Source organism: Oncorhynchus masou, chromosome 25, assembly GCF_036934945.1.
Source record: "Oncorhynchus masou masou isolate Uvic2021 chromosome 25, UVic_Omas_1.1, whole genome shotgun sequence".
Lineage (NCBI taxonomy): Eukaryota > Metazoa > Chordata > Actinopteri > Salmoniformes > Salmonidae > Oncorhynchus > Oncorhynchus masou.
In genome coordinates this window covers 28,301,931-28,319,155 of record NC_088236.1, presented here as the reverse complement: position 1 = coordinate 28,319,155, position 17,225 = coordinate 28,301,931, and the positions used below count along the sequence as shown (strand labels likewise).

Below are 17,225 nucleotides of genomic sequence, written 5' to 3'. Positions count from 1 at the left end.
AAAAGAGTCTATATACATTGTGTGCAAAAGGCATGAGGAGGTAGGCGAATAATTACAATTTAGCAGATTAACACTGGAGTGATAAATGATCAGATGGGCATGTGCAGGTAGAGATACTGGTGTGCAAAAGAGCAGAAAAGTAAATAAATAAAAACAGTATGGGGATGAGGTAGGTAAATTGGGTGGGCTATTTACCGATGGACTATGTACAGCTGCAGCGAACGGTTTGCTGCTCAGATAGAGGATGTTTAAAGTTGGTGAGGGAGATAAAAGTCTCCAACTTCAGCGATTTTTGCAATTTGTTCCAGTCACAGGCAGCAGAGAACTGGAAGGAAAGGCGGCCAAATGAGGTGTTGGCTTTAGGGATGATCAGTGAGATACACCTGCTGGAGCGCGTGCTACGGGTGGGTGTTGCCATCGTGACCAGTGAACTGAGATAAGGCGGAGCTTTACCTAGCATGGACTTGTAGATGACCTGGAGCCAGTGGGTCTGGCGACGAATATGTAGCGAGGGCCAGTCGACTAGAGCATACAGGTCGCAGTGGTGGGTGGTATAAGGTGCTTTAGTAACAAAACGGATGGCACTGTGATAAACAGCATCCAGTTTGCTGAGTAGAGTATTGGAAGCTGTTTTGTAGATGACATCGCCGAAGTCGAGGATCGGTAGGATAGTCAGTTTTACTAGGGAAAGTTTGGCGGCGTGAGTGAAGGAGGCTTTGTTGCAGAATAGAAAGCCGACTCTAGATTTGATTTTAGATTGGAGATGTTTGATATGAGTCTGGAAGGAGAGTTTACAGTCTAGCCAGACACCTAGGTACTTATAGATGTCCACATATTCTAGGTCGGAACCATCCAGGGTGGTGATGCTGGTGGGGCGTGCGGGTGCAGGCAGCGAACGGTTGAAAAGCATGCATTTGGTTTTATTAGCGTTTAAGAGCAGTTGGAGGCCACGGAAGGAGTGTTGTATGGCATTGAAGCTTGTTTGGAGGTTAGATAGCACAGTGTCCAAGGAAGGGCTAGAAGTATACAGAATGGTGTCGTTTGCGTAGAGGTGGATCAGGGAATCACCCGCAGCAAGAGCAACATCATTGATATATACAGAGAAAAGAGTCGGCCCGAGAATTGAACCCTGTGGCACCCCCATAGAGACTGCCAGAGGACTGGACAACATGCCCTCCGATTTGACACAATGAACTCTGTCTGCAAAGTAGTTGGTGAACCAGGCAAGGCAGTCATTAGATGGTGATTGACAGAGTCGAAAGCCTTGGCCAGGTTGATGAAGACGGCTACACAGTACTGTCTTTTATCGATGGCGGTTATGATATCGTTTAGTACCTTGAGCGTGGCTGAGGTGCACCCGTGACCGGCTCGGAAACCAGATTGCACAGCGGAGAAGGTACGGTGGGATTTGCGGATGGTCAGTGATCTGTTTGTTGACTAGGCTTTCGAAGACCTTAGATAGGCAGGGCAGGATGGATATAGGTCTGTAACAGTTTGGGTCCAGGGTGTCTCCCCCTTTGAAGAGGGGAATGACTGCGGCAGCTTTCCAATCCTTGGGGATCTCAGGCGATATGAAAGAGAGGTTGAACAGGCTGGTAATAGGGGTTGCGACAATGGCGGCGGATAGTTTCAGAAATAGAGGGCCCAGATTGTCAAGACCAGCTAATTTATACAGGTCCAGGTTTCTGCGTTTTGCATTACTGGATGCAAAATGCATCATACGAGAAGATTTCTGTATTTTGAATGTTACATATCTTGAAAACTTGATTTCTGACAAGCAAAACATTTTGGGACTATGTCAACAATGGACAACTGAAACAGATACCAAAATATTGTTTAGTAGTGGAATGTTCCATTAAGAAATGTTAAATTCACCTATGTGTGGGCATTATTGATAGTTGTGAGGATGGGCTAAACATTTTGTACTGTTACAATTACTGTATCTGATAAGATTGCAATTCTCACTCCCCCCTTGCTCCCTGTCTTGTCCTCTGTCTCTCTCTCTCTCTCACACACACACACACACACACACACACACACACACACACACACACACACACACACACACACACACACACACACACACACACACACACACACACACACACACACACACACACACAGAGCTCAATGCTGCAGCCGTATTTAATTGTCAGTATAGAGTCACACTCAGTGATGGTCGGATCAAAGCTGTAGATCCGCTGGCTGTGCTTCTGTTTGATATTTCATAGATGACAGCTCAGACTCCCTCTGAGTTCTCTACACAGCTCACTCAATCACCCACTCTCTTCTGCTCAGACTCTAAAGTGTAACCCCACAGTGACTACTTAGCTATTTAGTTGTTAACCTAATTACAAAGTATATTGTAAACATGGGACTTATTAGCAGTCTCTAGTTAATTCTCTATACTTGCATCCTTGTTACCAAAAGTAACGATAGCGTAACTACGCAGTAGTACACAGGCTACATGATTAACGTCAATTTCTACCATTCTTTCTCACGCTCTGTAAACAGTCCCCTCTCTACTTCTATGGTTCCCCCTCCCTCCATCTTTCCACAAAAGATCTCAAAAACCATGACAATCTCATCCACTGCTGAGGGGTCCAGATAGAGGGGTGAGTCAAAGAGAAGGACAGACACACAGGAACACGGAAATAGAAAGAGAGTTAGAAAGCGTGAGAAAGTAAACAGTCAAAAGGAGAGGGAAATATAGGCTTGTGATCAGTGTGTATAGCTGAAGCAGACAGACAGACAGACAGACAGGAAGGCAGACAGACAAACTGACAGACGGACGGACGGACGGACGGGCGGGCAGACAGACAGACAGACAGACAGACAGGCAGGCAGGCAGGCAGGCAGGCAGACAGGCAGGCAGGCAGGCAGGCAGGCAGACAGGCAGGCAGGCAGGCAGGCAGACAGACAGACAGACAGGCAGGCAGGCAGGCAGACAAACTGACAGACGGACGGACGGACGGACGGGCGGGCAGACAGACAGACAGACAGACAGACAGACAGGCAGGCAGGCAGGCAGGCAGACAGGCAGGCAGGCAGGCAGAGACCCAGACCCAGACAGACAGACAGACTGTGTTGAGTGAGTGGTTGTAATTGCTTGACCAGGCTGGTTCCTGTAAGTGTGTCCAGAGTAGAGTCCCTGGGGGTCTCTGTCTGACTGGCTCCTCCTCACCACAACACCACCACCCTGACCGGAAACAACGCGTTCACTCTGCAGCTAGCTAGCTAAAACACTGAGAGATGGAGGGATGGAGAAAGGTGAAAGATGCAAAGAAAATCAATTTCCTGAACAAATGCAAGTCAGCAGAAAAGGGAAACGGAATAGCTGCTTAAGACGTCTCCGCAGGAATTTCCACACCCATTTAGTCATGTTGTGGCCCTCGATAGCATGCTGTAGCCGTACTATATGGGCAGGATACTATCTCATCAGAAACTACACGTAACACCCCTTATTGGCACCTTTCTGCAGGGTCCACAAATAGCTGAGGTGTCATCTAAAATATGTATGATTTGCACCTGGTGCACCTTTGCACCTCTGCAAAGCCTTAGTGTGCCATTATGGAGAGGGGATTGTGTGTGTTATAAACATAAAATCAAATCAAAGTTTATTTGTCACGTACACTGGATATACAACAGGTGTAGTAGACCTTACAGTGAAATGCTTACTTACAGGCTCTAACCAATAGTGCAAAAAAAGGTATTAAGTGAAAAATAGGTAAGTAAAGAAATAAAACAACAGAAAAAAGACAGGCTATATACGTACAGTAGCGAGGCTATAAAAGTAGCGAGGCTACATACAGACGTTCATGCATTCATTCTCAAGAATGCATCTATCCCAGTGTTGACAGCGATCTGTGTACTTCAGGCTATGCATAGTGCAGACTCAGCACTGGTTTCTGCATCCGTTTCATTGCAGGTTAATGGTTAGCTGCATGGGTCAGCCTCACACACAGGTCCATAGGGACCAGAGGAGAGGGTTACCTTAAGATCAATGGCCCAGCCCTGTGATACTCCCTGGGAGACCAAGAGCCTGAAACCAGGCAGCTCCATGCCTCCATGCACTGTTCCTTCTTTCCTATCCCAGCCACAACCTCACATGGTCCTGTCATCCAGGGCTTAAAGTAGAACCGTCACTGTTTAAAGCATGTCATCAAACACACACAGAGGCATTTGTGCCTTGGTTATCCCCTGGTCTCTGTCAGGTTTCACACCTACTTAGACACTGAGAGACAGTTATCCCTTACTGTTGACACTACTGAATGGGACTCATGAGACACAAACACACACTCACATACATGCACGCACACACACACGCACCCACACACACGTGTGCACACACGCACTGAATCTCTTACAGACAAACACACACTCACACACCGACTGTGTCACACTGCTGCAGTACACCAGCTAGAAGGTGATGTCATCATGTCTGCCGCAGCACCAGCACGAGAGAGGGGGGGAAAGAGAGGGGGAGAGAGAGAGAGAGAGAGAGCGCATTGAGAGGTGAGGGAAAATGGAGGAGGGAAAAGAGGAGAGGGATTGAACAAGGATTATATGAGACGGGGATGAACAAAGGAAAAGGAAGTAAAGCAGGGTAGAATTAGTCAAATGTGATAAGGGAAGAATGTGAGGATTGAAGAGAAAGGGACAGAGGTACAGTGGACAGACCCTGAGGACAATGGGATACCCCATAGCGCTACAGTGTGATGTGATGCTAATGATGACACACTGCAGCTTATTGTCTCTCCTTCCATACAGTGCAGTAACAGTAGAGGGTGATTTATGATGTGGTTCCACTAACCCCAGCCAGCCCCGCCACACAGCACTGTCCTCTCTCTGGGGCTTCTAGGACCTAGACCCACATCCATCTCCATCACACTGGGTTAGTTAAGATTAGCATGAGGATTTACAAGGCATGAGAGGATTTCTGCATATGTGTGTTTGTATTATGGTTTGTGTGTAAGAGAGAGGGGATAGGGATAGACAGGCTAGTGAGCCAGTGAAAGTGTGCATGTTTACACTGAGAGTGGGGTGACTGTGTCAGCCTGGCATGCAGAGGTCGGGTGTGGCCTTCAAAGTGCCTCTTCTACCCTTATCTGACTGCACCACACACTTACCTCACACATTAGTGTAGACTGAACTCACACCAACATAAACACACTGTACTGAACATTACAAATGTGCATAATTTTATCCAAAGATCGTCATTGACATTGCATTCTCCAAGTTATTGAACTGAAAAAGTAAGGCTACTGTTAGTGCTCTGTCCAGTCTGTCCACTGCAGGGATAGGTCATGTCAGACTTCTGCACTCTCCCTGTGCTAAAATGACCCTCTGAGATCTGAACTTTGCCTGACCTATGCACTCCTTGTAGGCGTGCGTGCGTGTGTGGACATTAAGCATCTTTTAACACATCACCTACTCTTGCCCTTAACAGGTACATCATTTCCCCACTACTTCTCTTCTCTGTAATGCAGTGCTGGTCAGGTCTTGATCTCCCTCTAGCTCCAGGACAGGTGGAACTGCAGGCCCAGGGTTGGGGTAGGCTAGAGGCTAGTGGGGGCTGGCTAAGGGGTGCAGTAGGGGTGGTCAGAGATTGGGTGGTGGTAAGCCAACTACGGAGGCCTCAGTGGGGGTCACCATGGTGTTACCATGCCACCTCATACTGGTTATCCACATATACTCTCCTGCTTGGCCTGTGTGTGTGTGTGTGTGTGTGTGTGTGTGTGTGTGTGTGTGTGTGTGTGTGTGTGTGTGTGTGTGTGTGTGTGTGTGTGTGTGTGTGTGTGTGTGTGTGTGTGTGTGTGTGTGTGTGTGTGTGTGTGTGTGTGTGTGTGTGTGTGTGTGTGTGTGTGTGTGTGTGTGTGTGTTTTGAGGGAGCTGTCTTTGCTTGAACTGTGGAGAAAATATTTTCTCTGAGTCACCATGGCAGTGACTGCACACACAATCAACTAGAAAAGACAACCTAATTACACTCTGACCAGCTGTGCACAGTCTTTGGTGGAATGTGAAGCACCCTATGCATCGTGTGTGGGCAGTATCTATTTGAGGCTAAGTAGGTTTCTAGACATCTGTGTGTGCGCACACACACACACACACACACACACACACACACACACACACACACACACACACACACACACACACACTGTATGAGTTTCTATTTCTGTCAGGAGGGTACCCCACCACGGTAAGTTTAACTGTTGTAACAGGTGGGTGTGTGTATCAGTGTTTGTGGGTACAACAGGAAGAGTAATTGAGGAGTACTAAGGGGGTCAGTTTGTTGTCGTGAAGCAGGCTGGAGGGAGGGGATTTGGGTGCTATCGCCTTTCTCACAGTGGACTGGTTGGAGAGGCAAAGTATGAGAGGAAAGGAGAAAGAGGAGAGAGGCCATGGCTGACCAGGACAACTCTATCACTGTGAGTAACTGAGGAAGGTCTGCTTGCGCAATCCTAGTGTTGTTGTTCACCTTCTATATCTTAGATAACTAGCTGCTAAGTGCTTGCAAAAAGCTAAGTGCAGTTTGGTGTTCACTCCAAGAAGACAGTGTCTCAGCCTTAACTTTCCACATGGGACAGAAGTTGATCAAAACAACTTTAAACACTAACACTCTTTAGTGTGTATGCAAGAACAGTGTGTGAGGAAGTCTTTGTATGCAAGAACAGTGTGTGAGGAAGTCTTTATACGTTTTAACATGTGTATGTGCATGTCTGTGTGAGTATGTGTTCAAGGTCTTGTACATGTATAGAGTTTCCAGAGTGACAGTGTGAAGAAAGACGTTGACAGATGGAGAGAAAGAGTTAAGTAGTGAGTTAATGAGGTAGTTAAGGCGGTAGTTCAGGAGAGAGTTAAGAAGGTAATTAAGGAGCGAGTTAAGAAGGTAGTTAAGAAGGTAATTAATTAAGGAGAGAGTTAAGAAGAGAGTTAAGGAGATAGTTAAGGAGAGAAAGGAGAAAGTTAGGAAGGTAGTTAGGGGAGAGTTAAGGAGAGAGTTAACCTCACTAGGGTATGTGGGACGCTAGCATCCCACCTGGCCAACATCCAGTGAAATTGCAGAGCGCCAAATTCAAAAACAGAAAAATTATAAAAATTAATAAAACATACAAGTGTTATACATCGGTTTAAAGATTAACTTCTTGTTAATCCAACCATGGTGTCAGATTTCAAAAAGGCTTTACGGCGAAAGCATACCATGCGATTATCTGAGAACAGCGCCCAGCAGACAAATCATTACAAACAGTTACCAGCCAAGTAGAGTTGTTACACAAGTCAGAAATAGCGATAAAATTAATCACCTACCTTTGATGATCTTCATATGGTTGCACTCACAAGACTCCCATTTACTCAATAAATGTTTGTTTTGTTCAATAACGTCCCTGTTTATATCCAAAAAAACTCAGTTTTGTTCGCGCGTTTTGTTCAGTAATCCACAGGCTCAAACGCAGCTACAACAGGCAGACGAAAAATCCAAATAGTCCCCGTAAAGTTCGTAGAAACATGTCAAACGTTGTTTATAATCAATCCTAAGGTGGTTTTTAGCCACCCCATTTTTAGCCACCACATTCACAAAAATGGATTGCTCCTACAAACAGTGAGTCACATGGCCGTGGCATGCTATATAAAGCAAGCAGACAGGCATTGAGGCATTTAGTCACAGTTCAATTGAATGTTAGAATAGGCAAAACAAGTGACTTTGTCAGCAGGCAGTCCTGTTGGCAAAAACAGCTCGTTGATGAGAGAGGTAAAAGGAGATGGCAATAATCATGCAAGCTAACAGGCGGGCCACAAACAGACAAATAGAGGTGCAGAACGATATCTCGGAACGCTAAACTCGGTGATCCTTGTCACGGATCGGCTATACCAGCAGACGACCACACCGGGTTCCACTCCTATCAGCTAAAAACAAAAAGTATTGGCTCCAGTGGGCACACAATCACCAACACTGAACAATTGAGTAGTAGAAAACATTGCCTGGAACATGATAGTGAGTTAAGTTTACTTGAGCGGCCTGAGCAGTTCCCAGACCTCAACTCAATGTACTGCCGTCCAATCTGCTGCAACTGCGTGATGTCATCACGTCGACATGGGCCAACATCCCTGTGGAAGGTTTCCGGTACCTTGTAGAATGCCCCGAATAATTCAGGCTGTTTTGGAGGCATAAGTCGCTCTGGATAAGAGCGTCTGCCAAATGACTTAAATGTAATGTAAATGTATAGGCGGGTCCAATCCGATACTAGATGGGTGTACCTGATAAACTGTCAAAGTGTATATACAGTGCCTTGCGAAAGTATTCGGCCCCTTTGAACTTTGCGACCTTTTGCCACATTTCAGGCTTCAAACATAAAGATATAAAACTGTATTTTTTGTGAAGAATCAACAACAAGTGGGACACAATCATGAAGTGGAACGACATTTATTGGATATTTCAAACTTTTTTAACAAATTAAAAACTGAAAAATTGGGCATGCAAAATTATTCAGCCCCCTTAAGTTAATACTTTGTAGTGCCACCTTTTGCTGCGATTACAGCTGTAAGTCGCTTGGGGTATGTCTCGATCAGTTTTGCACATCGAGAGACTGAAATTTTTTCCCATTCCTCCTTGCAAAACAGCTCGAGCTCAGTGAGGTTGGATGGAGAGCATTTGTGAACAGCAGTTTTCAGGTCTTTCCACAGATTCTCGATTGGATTCAGGTCTGGACTTTGACTTGGCCATTCTAACACCTGGATATGTTTATTTTTGAACCATTCCATTGTAGATTTTGCTTTATGTTTTGGATCATTGTCTTGTTGGAAGACAAATCTCCGTCCCAGTCTCAGGTCTTTTGCAGACTCCATCAGGTTTTCTTCCAAAATGGTCCTGTATTTGGCTCCATCCATCTTCCCATCAATTTTAACCATCTTCCCTGTCCCTGCTGAAGAAAAACAGGCCCAAACCATGATGCTGCCACCACCATGTTTGACAGTGGGTATGGTGTGTTCAGGGTGATGAGCTGTGTTGCTTTTACGCCAAACATAACATTTTGCATTGTTGCCAAAAAGCTCAATTTTGGTTTCATCTGACCAGAGCACCTTCTTCCACATGTTTGGTGTGTCTCCCAGGTGGCTTGTGGCAAACTTTAAACAACACTTTTTATGGATATCTTTAAGAAATGGCTTTCTTCTTGCCACTCTTCCATAAAGGCCAGATTTGTGCAATATACGACTGATTGTTGCCCTATGGACAGAGTCTCCCACCTCAGCTGTAGATCTCTGCAGTTCATCCAGAGTGATCATAGGCCTCTTGGCTGCATCTCTGATCAGTCTTCTCCTTGTATGAGCTGAAAGTTTAGAGGGACGGCCAGGTCTTGGTAGATTTGCAGTGGTCTGATACTCCTTCCATTTCAATATTATCGCTTGCACAGTGCTCCTTGGGATGTTTAAAGCTTGGGAAATCTTTTTGTATCCAAATCCGGCTTTAAACTTCTTCACAACAGTATCTCGGACCTGCCTGGTGTGTTCCTTGTTCTTCATGATGCTCTCTGCGCTTTTAACGGACCTCTGAGACTATCACAGTGCAGGTGTATTTATATGGAGACTTGATTACACAAAGGTGGATTGTATTTATCATCATTAGTCATTTAGGTCAACATTGGATCATTCAGAGATCCTCACTGAACTTCTGGAGAGAGTTTGCTGCACTGAAAGTAAAGGGGCTGAATAATTTTGCACGCCCAATTTTACAGTTTTTGATTTGTTAAAAAAGTTTGACATTTCCAATAAATGTCGTTCCACTTCATGATTGTGTCCCACTTGTTGTTGATTCTTCACAAAAAAATACAGTTTTATATCTTTATGTTTGAAGCCTGAAATGTGGCAAAAGGTCGCAAAGTTCAAGGGGGGGCGAATACTTTCGCAAGGCACTTGATACAAAAAAAAATGTCAAGTGAGAGCCATGAAGTTACCTAAGACTAACTAGCCTACACTTCCCAGAAAGAACTGTAGCTTTTCCTTTAACTAGGGAGCAATGTTAAACAAGATTACATTAACCTTTGAAAGTTGGAAACATTGTGACTTTTTCTTGATGAATCTCTCATGGCTGAGAGATACATGGTGAGTTTTGGGTGTGCTCAGGCTGTGTGGAGTTAGCGTGCTGCTAGCTAGCGGCCCAGCTATCAAGGCCTACCAGTTTGTTACAGGGAAAACGCTCTGAAAGATTTTCTTCTGCAGGCAGGTGGAAATAGCTTTCCCTTTCATTCGTTTTCCTCTTCTCTTTATCAATCATGCCATCTCTTTCCCTTCCTCTCACTTTTTTTTAAGTAGTCCTTTTCTTTGCGCAGTGCTGCACCACTTGCACTAGTGCTCTGTTGATGGGTGATGGTTTGTATCATAAGTTGCCATGCCCACAGCATGGACTTGTGGGTCTTCATTCTCTCTGTTACCACTGTCTGAAAAGAGGGCCAGTGTTTCACACATAGCTGAACGGGGGCCAACATCAATGTCACTGTGACTGTGTGTGTTGAGTAACTTGTGTTGAACACATTTTGAGTCACTGTGTGTGTGGTTGCACTTGCTTGGGTGGGTATGTGTGTGTGTGTCTGTTTTTGTTTCAGAGAGTGGCCTATGTGTAAATGTGTGTGTGTGTGTTTGTAATTCAGGATTTTGCGACTTGGGATTTCACAAAAAGTGTATTGACGGTTGCTCAGGATCTTATTGACATGGAGAAATCCCTGTCCATACTTTAGTCAGACACCAGAGAGAAAAAGAGGGAGGAAAGAAGGAGAATGGGGGATGGACAGAGAGACTGGCGGCGTGATACCACCTAGACATTAAGAAAATGAGTCATGAGTGCTCCTGAGGAGTGTGGGAATAAATGATAGAGCTAGATACTGTAGATAGAATGAGAGAGACTAATGGTGGGGGAAGGATGGTTTGCCGCAGTAGACTCTCTCTCCCTTTCCCCCCTCTCTCTCTTCATCTCCCTCCTTCTCTCTCTCTCTCTCTCTGTCCCTCTCTCTTTTCCCCTCTCCCCATGTCCCTCTCCCTCATGCCGCATGAGTGATCCTGCCTCAGCACCCCTGCCTGAGAGGCATGAAGCCCCCAGACACAAACAAAACAGAGACAAGAACACAGCCAGACCATGTGTTAGACCATTAGGCAGAGCGTTCACTAAACACACACACACACCACCCCAGAGCACCAGCCAGACCGCCAGCCACACCACTGGGCAGCATAGCAGGGCAGACACACACCCCACCATAACGCTAAGGTTTGCATCCCAATTGGCACCCTATTCTCTACTTTTGACCAGAGCCCTATGTTGGGAATAGGGTGCCATTTAGGACACAGATGGTTCAGGGAGTCAGAGGTGACGGGGATGGAGCCTGGGACAGAGGCTGTCTGTCTTTATGGACGCCAATCCCCTGCACCCCCTCCTCTAGGGTCCCCACCCTGCCAGGCCTGGCTCTGATTGGCCAATGGGAGGGGGCTGGGCCGACTGTCCTGTCCTGTTCAATAACAGTGAGGAGGGAGATGAGGCAAACACCAATGGAAAGCGTCTATAGTCTCGTCCTGTCCATGTGTCTTTGACATTGTGTGGTTTTGATTTGAATGATGCCAATAATAGAAATCTCTCTCCATCCCCCTCTCTGTCTTCCCTTTTGACATATATCTGTCCCTCTCCCACTCTATGTGCCTCTGTTCATCCCCCACCCCCTTTATCCCTGCCTTTCTTTCTCTCAGGCTGATGCTGTCAGTAGTTTTCTGCGGGCGGCTCGTTCTGGTAACATGGACAAGGCCATTGACCACATAAAGAATGGCATAGACATCAACACAGCCAATCAGGTGAGAGAGCTACAAAGCCTGGTTACCAATCAAAATGCTCCTAGAGAGTGCATCAGGGCACGTCCCCAAACTCTAAGATGCATTTTGGATTTACCAGGAGGACCAATTAAATCTTTCCTGTTTGTCAAAGTTTCATTATCTGTTAATGAACCTGATTTATTATGGTCTTTCATTTAATTTGTCCATTTACATTGGCTGTGATAATATTGTTGCATATCTGATGTTGCATCATCATACTGCAGCGCTAGAATAATGCATGAATACACGTAAGAAAACAAGTTAACTACTGTAAAGGTACAGCAGATCAAAAAGACAAGTCATATTTCATTCCGCGCACGTGCAAAACAACAGCACACACACACACACACACACAGGAAGAGTCTTATCAGCAAGGTTCAGAACAAGATGGATAGACGGAAAGAGAACATATGGAAGAGCGGGAAATGGCAAGAGAGAGAGGTTAACCCTAGTCTAGTCAGTGTAGGGCACTGGTTAACCATAGTCTAGTCAGTGTAGGGCACTGGTTAACCCTAGCCTAGTCAGTGTAGGGCACTGGTTAACCCTAGTCTAGTCAGTGTAGGGCACTGGTTAACCCTAGCCTAGTCAGTGTAGGGCACTGGTTAACCCTAGCCTAGTCAGTGTAGGGCACTGGTTAACCCTAGTCTAGTCAGTGTAGGGCACTGGTTAACCCTAGCCTAGTCAGTGTAGGGCACTGGTTAACCCTAGCCTAGTCAGTGTAGGGCACTGGTTAACCATAGTCTAGTCAGTGTAGGGCACTGGTTAACCCTAGCCTAGTCAGTGTAGGGCACTGGTTAATCCTAGCCTAGTCAGTGTAGGGCACTGGTTAACCCTAGTCTAGTCAGTGTAGGGCACTGGTTAACCCTAGTCTAGTCAGTGTAGGGCACTGGTTAACCTTAACCTAGTCAGTGTAGGGCACTGGTTAACCCTAGCCTAGTCAGTGTAGGGCACTGGTTAACCCTAGCTTAGTCAGTGTAGGGCACTGGTTAACCCTAGCCTAGTCAGTGTAGGGCACTGGTTAACCCTAGCCTAGTCAGTGTAGGGCACTGGTTAACCCTAGCCTAGTCAGTGTAGGGCACTGGTTAACCCTAGCCTAGTCAGTGTAGGGCACTGGTTAACCCTAGCCTAGTCAGTGTAGGGCACTGGTTAACCCTAGCCTAGTCAGTGTAGGGCACTGGTTAACCCTAGCCTAGTCAGTGTAGGGCACTGGTTAACCCTAGTCTAGTCAGTGTAGGGCACTGGTTAACCCTAGTCTAGTCCGTGTAGGGCACTGGTTAACCCTAGTCTAGTCAGTGTAGGGCACTGGTTAACCCTAGTCTAGTCAGTGTAGGGTACTGGTTAACCCTAGTCTAGACAGTGCACTGGTTAACACTAGTCTAGACAGTGCACTGGTTAACACTAGTCTAGTAAGTGTAGGGCACTGGTTAACACTAGTCTAGTAAGTGTTGGGCACTAGTCTAGTCACTGGTTAACACTAGTCTAGTCAGTGCAGGGCACTGGTTAACACTAGTATAGTCACTGGTTAACACTAGTCTAGACAGTGCACTGGTTAACACTAGTCTAGTAAGTGTAGGGCACTGGTTAACACTAGTCTAGTAAGTGTTGGGCACTAGTCTAGTCACTGGTTAACACTAGTCTAGTCAGTGCAGGGCACTGGTTAACACTAGTATAGTCACTGGTTAACACTAGTCTAGTCACTGGTTAACACTAGTCTAGTCAATGGTTAAAACTAGTCTAGTCACTGGTTAACACTAGTCGAGTCAGTGCAGGGCACTGGTTAACACAAGTATAGTCACTGGTTAACACTAGTATAGTCACTGGTTAACACTAGTCTAGTCACTGGTTAACACTCGTCTAGTCACTGGTTAACACTAGTCTAGTCACTGGTTAACACTAGTCTAGTCACTGGTTAACACTAGTATAGTCACTGGTTAACACTCGTCTAGTCACTGGTTAACACTCGTCTAGTCACTGGTTAACACTAGTCTAGTCACTGGTTAACACTAGTCTAGTCACTGGTTAACACTAGTCTAGTCACTGGTTAACACTAGTATAGTCACTGGTTAACACTAGTCTAGTCACTGGTTAACACTAGTCTAGTCAGTGGCTAACACTAGTCTAGTCAGTGCAGGGCACTGGTTAACACTAGTCTAGTCACTGGTTAACACTAGTCTAGTCAGTGGTTAACACTAGTCTAGTCAGTGCAGGGCACTGGTTAACACTAGTCTAGTCACTGGTTAACACTAGTCTAGTCAGTGTACGGCATCTCACAAACACATGTTTCAGAAGCAATCTAAAAACCCTTATGTAGATAGCATGCTGACTGTTACTGTGAGATGGCTGTAATGATCCCCTCTCTATTGGAATGAGGTGATTGAGTGAATCCCAAATAGCACAATATTCCCTAAATAATGCATTACTTTTGACCAGGGCCCATAGCACTACATAGGGAACAGGGTGCCATTTGAGTGTACAGTGTCTAACTCAGTGTACAGTGTGTTCTGTTCTGCTCCAGTACCTACTTTTCTGGATTGTCTCTGACTGCATGTACGTTATATCATTGTTTGTGTTGAATGGAAATTACTGTATGTGTTTATTTTTGTGTGTTAGATTTCAGTGTTTGAAATATGTGTGTGTGTGAGAGAGAGAGAGAGAGAGAGAGAGAGAGAGAGAGAGAGAGAGAGAGAGAGAGAGTTTGGAGACCCAGGTAGCCAGTCTCCTAGCAGCAGTTGACAGGAAGGACTGAGTGGGACTGATGGGGAGGTGTTAAATAGGGCAGGAGTTACTCCTCTAGCCACTCTCCTCCATCCTGCCTGCTTTACCCTGACGGCTTCTCCCATGGTGGCCAGAAATGGCCACATCGTGAGGGGAATGGGGCTGCCCACAGGCCACACAAACAAAGTTGTGTATGTGTGTGTGCTACAATCAAGATTAGCATCAAGCACATTCACAGCTGTAAATCTCATTACTAACATAGGATTCAATGCATAGAGTGAATGTAGCCAATACAGTGAATGTATGTATGTGTACTATATTATCTTTACATAATTATATGCAATTGTATGATTAAAAAAAAGTAACTGTAGAAAGACATCAGGCTGCTAAAGAGAGACATCCTGTGGACAAACAGGAACACTACAGACATAACCTGAACAGTTTATCTGCAGTCTCAGGATACCATTGACAGCCTGGCTCATGCCATTCTTCTTCAAGTCATATGAATTAATGCAATGTGTATCATTTCAAACCAAGTCCGTATTAGTGTTTTGGAATTGTGTCAAGTGTGTTGAATGTGGTTGTGGAAGTGATATTAGTTCTGTGTTGTGTGTGATAGGTGAGCGTCACCGTGTGTTGTTGTTGTATTTATTGTGCGGTGTCGGCCTGATGGAGGTTAGGTAGAGGCTTTGCTGTGGCAGTCGTGTCTCTCGTACCCAGTCTGAGTAGATGCCTCTGCCATGGGCTAGCTCACCAACCACCCAGCCGCATTGCCTCTCTGCCTCCCCTCCCTTCCTTCCCCTCAACCCTCCTCACATCCTCTTAACCCCTTAAGTTATTTCTCTCTTACTCGCTCTTCTTCTTTTGCATCATCCCTTCTTCCTTTTACCTGTTTTTCTTTCTCATCAATGCTCCCCCCTCCTCCCTTCCCTCCCCTCTCCCCTCCCCCAGTCTGCAATAGAGTGATGGTGTGCTGTGGTCTCTCCACTCAGAGGAATAATATCAGTGGTGTGGGAAAGGTCCAACCTCACATGTCCTGTGTGGCTGAAGGAAGGCTGTGTGAGGTCAGACCTATCCCACACGGCTCGTATTCTTCCCAGCCCCGAGACCACCGGCCTGCCATCCTCTTCCTCCTCCTCGCCATCATCTTCATCACCTTTCCGGTCACCATTATTGCTAAATAAGCACAGTTAATATCTGGTAGATGCTGTATGTGTTGAAGCTGTTTGTCCTGACCATAAGGTACAGTTTGGCTCAGTAACATGCTTTTGCATTTTATACATCTAGCAGGTGCTGTATATAAGAAGAGCAGTGCTGGTCTGAGGATCTGATCCTTTGGTGTGTGTCAGTATGCAGTGTGTTCAGTGTGATCAGTGTGTTAGGGACCCTACAGTGTGAGGTCTCCTCTTCTCTCTCTCCTCCCTCAGAACGGGCTAAACGGGTTGCATTTGGCCTCTAAAGAAGGCCACGTTAAAATGGTGCTGGAGTTACTGCATGGAGGCATCGATGTGGAAACCCAGACTAAGGTACTCAGTCAACCTCATACACTATGCCACATTACCACACCCATGAACTCCTTAAGCCTATGTCACCACCAAAGTACAATATACTGAATGATTCAATTATTCTACGTATTAAAACGTATTCCTACTTACTTACTGCTTTCACAAAGACACTACTACAGTATATGTCTCATGTCTTCTCTTGTCCTGTGCCTCCACAGAAAGGCAACACAGCTCTGCACATTGCTGCCCTGGCTGGGCAGGAGCAAGTGGTGGCAGAGCTGGTAAATTACGGGGCCAACATCAATGCCCAGTCCCAGGTGAGACCCCAGCCAGTGTCAGATGAGACCCCGACCCCCCTGGCAGAGCCCCCTGCAGAGGAGCCACCAGCCACAACGGATAACCATACAGTTAGAAACAGTTATAATACAGTTATGCTGCATTATACTGCATGGAACTCAGGGTTTGGGGTCTGAATTTCTGAATGTATTTCAATTCAAACCATGAATTGAAATGTGAATTTGAATTAAAGAAAGCAGAGATTAATTCAAAGAAATTCAACTGAGACATGAAACATGACAGTCGCATTCCGTTGCCACATCTGCCACTTATTACTAAAACAAATATAGATACCATTTCAAACATAAGCTTGATTATAACTCAGATATGTCAACAGTATTTTGATTTTTGTCATGAAATGTTAGGTTCCCTTCCATTCTGGAGTGTTTGATCTAATGGGAAATGTATTTTTTCCAATATTTCATAACATGCAAGAGAATTAAGAATTATTACAGACCAACTACAAAATGATCTCAGAATATTTCCAGACCACTTTAATGATTTAAACTCCTTTTAAGAGGAATTTAAAAACTGAAATAATTCAATGTTATACATAGTATTACCATACACGATGTAGAAATAAATATTTGTACTGTGAATTGTAAAATATATTAGCAATTAGCATTTAATTGAATTGAATTTAATTCAACTGTGCTTCCTTTAGTTAAAATTCAATTACATATCTGCTGCCTGTGGTATGTGGCCAATTCAAATCAATAATTGAATTGAAAACATAGCTGTGAGCAGCATTAACAGGGTCTGAGCAATAGAAATAGTATATCTTGGTCACCCATTGGGCACTCTGGCAATGAAATGGGC

At 45.3% G+C, this 17,225-nt stretch overlaps 1 protein-coding gene across 12 annotated transcripts in view; it reads left to right on the top strand.

The window, feature by feature from the left end:
• Positions 1-17,225, top strand: part of LOC135514047 (ankyrin-1-like) — a 149,328-nt gene that overhangs the window by 83,564 nt on the left and 48,539 nt on the right. For 9 of the 12 annotated variants that reach the window (XM_064937214.1, XM_064937207.1, XM_064937204.1 and 6 more), the window contains 3 exons: positions 11,731-11,832; positions 15,993-16,091; positions 16,289-16,387. In XM_064937214.1, the coding sequence (XP_064793286.1) occupies positions 11,731-11,832; positions 15,993-16,091; positions 16,289-16,387 (300 nt within the window). Of the gene's footprint in view, positions 1-6,243; positions 6,432-11,730; positions 11,833-15,992; positions 16,092-16,288; positions 16,478-17,225 lie in introns of those variants that run through there. The other 3 variants (XM_064937202.1, XM_064937201.1, XM_064937212.1) reach the window with 2 other exon arrangements.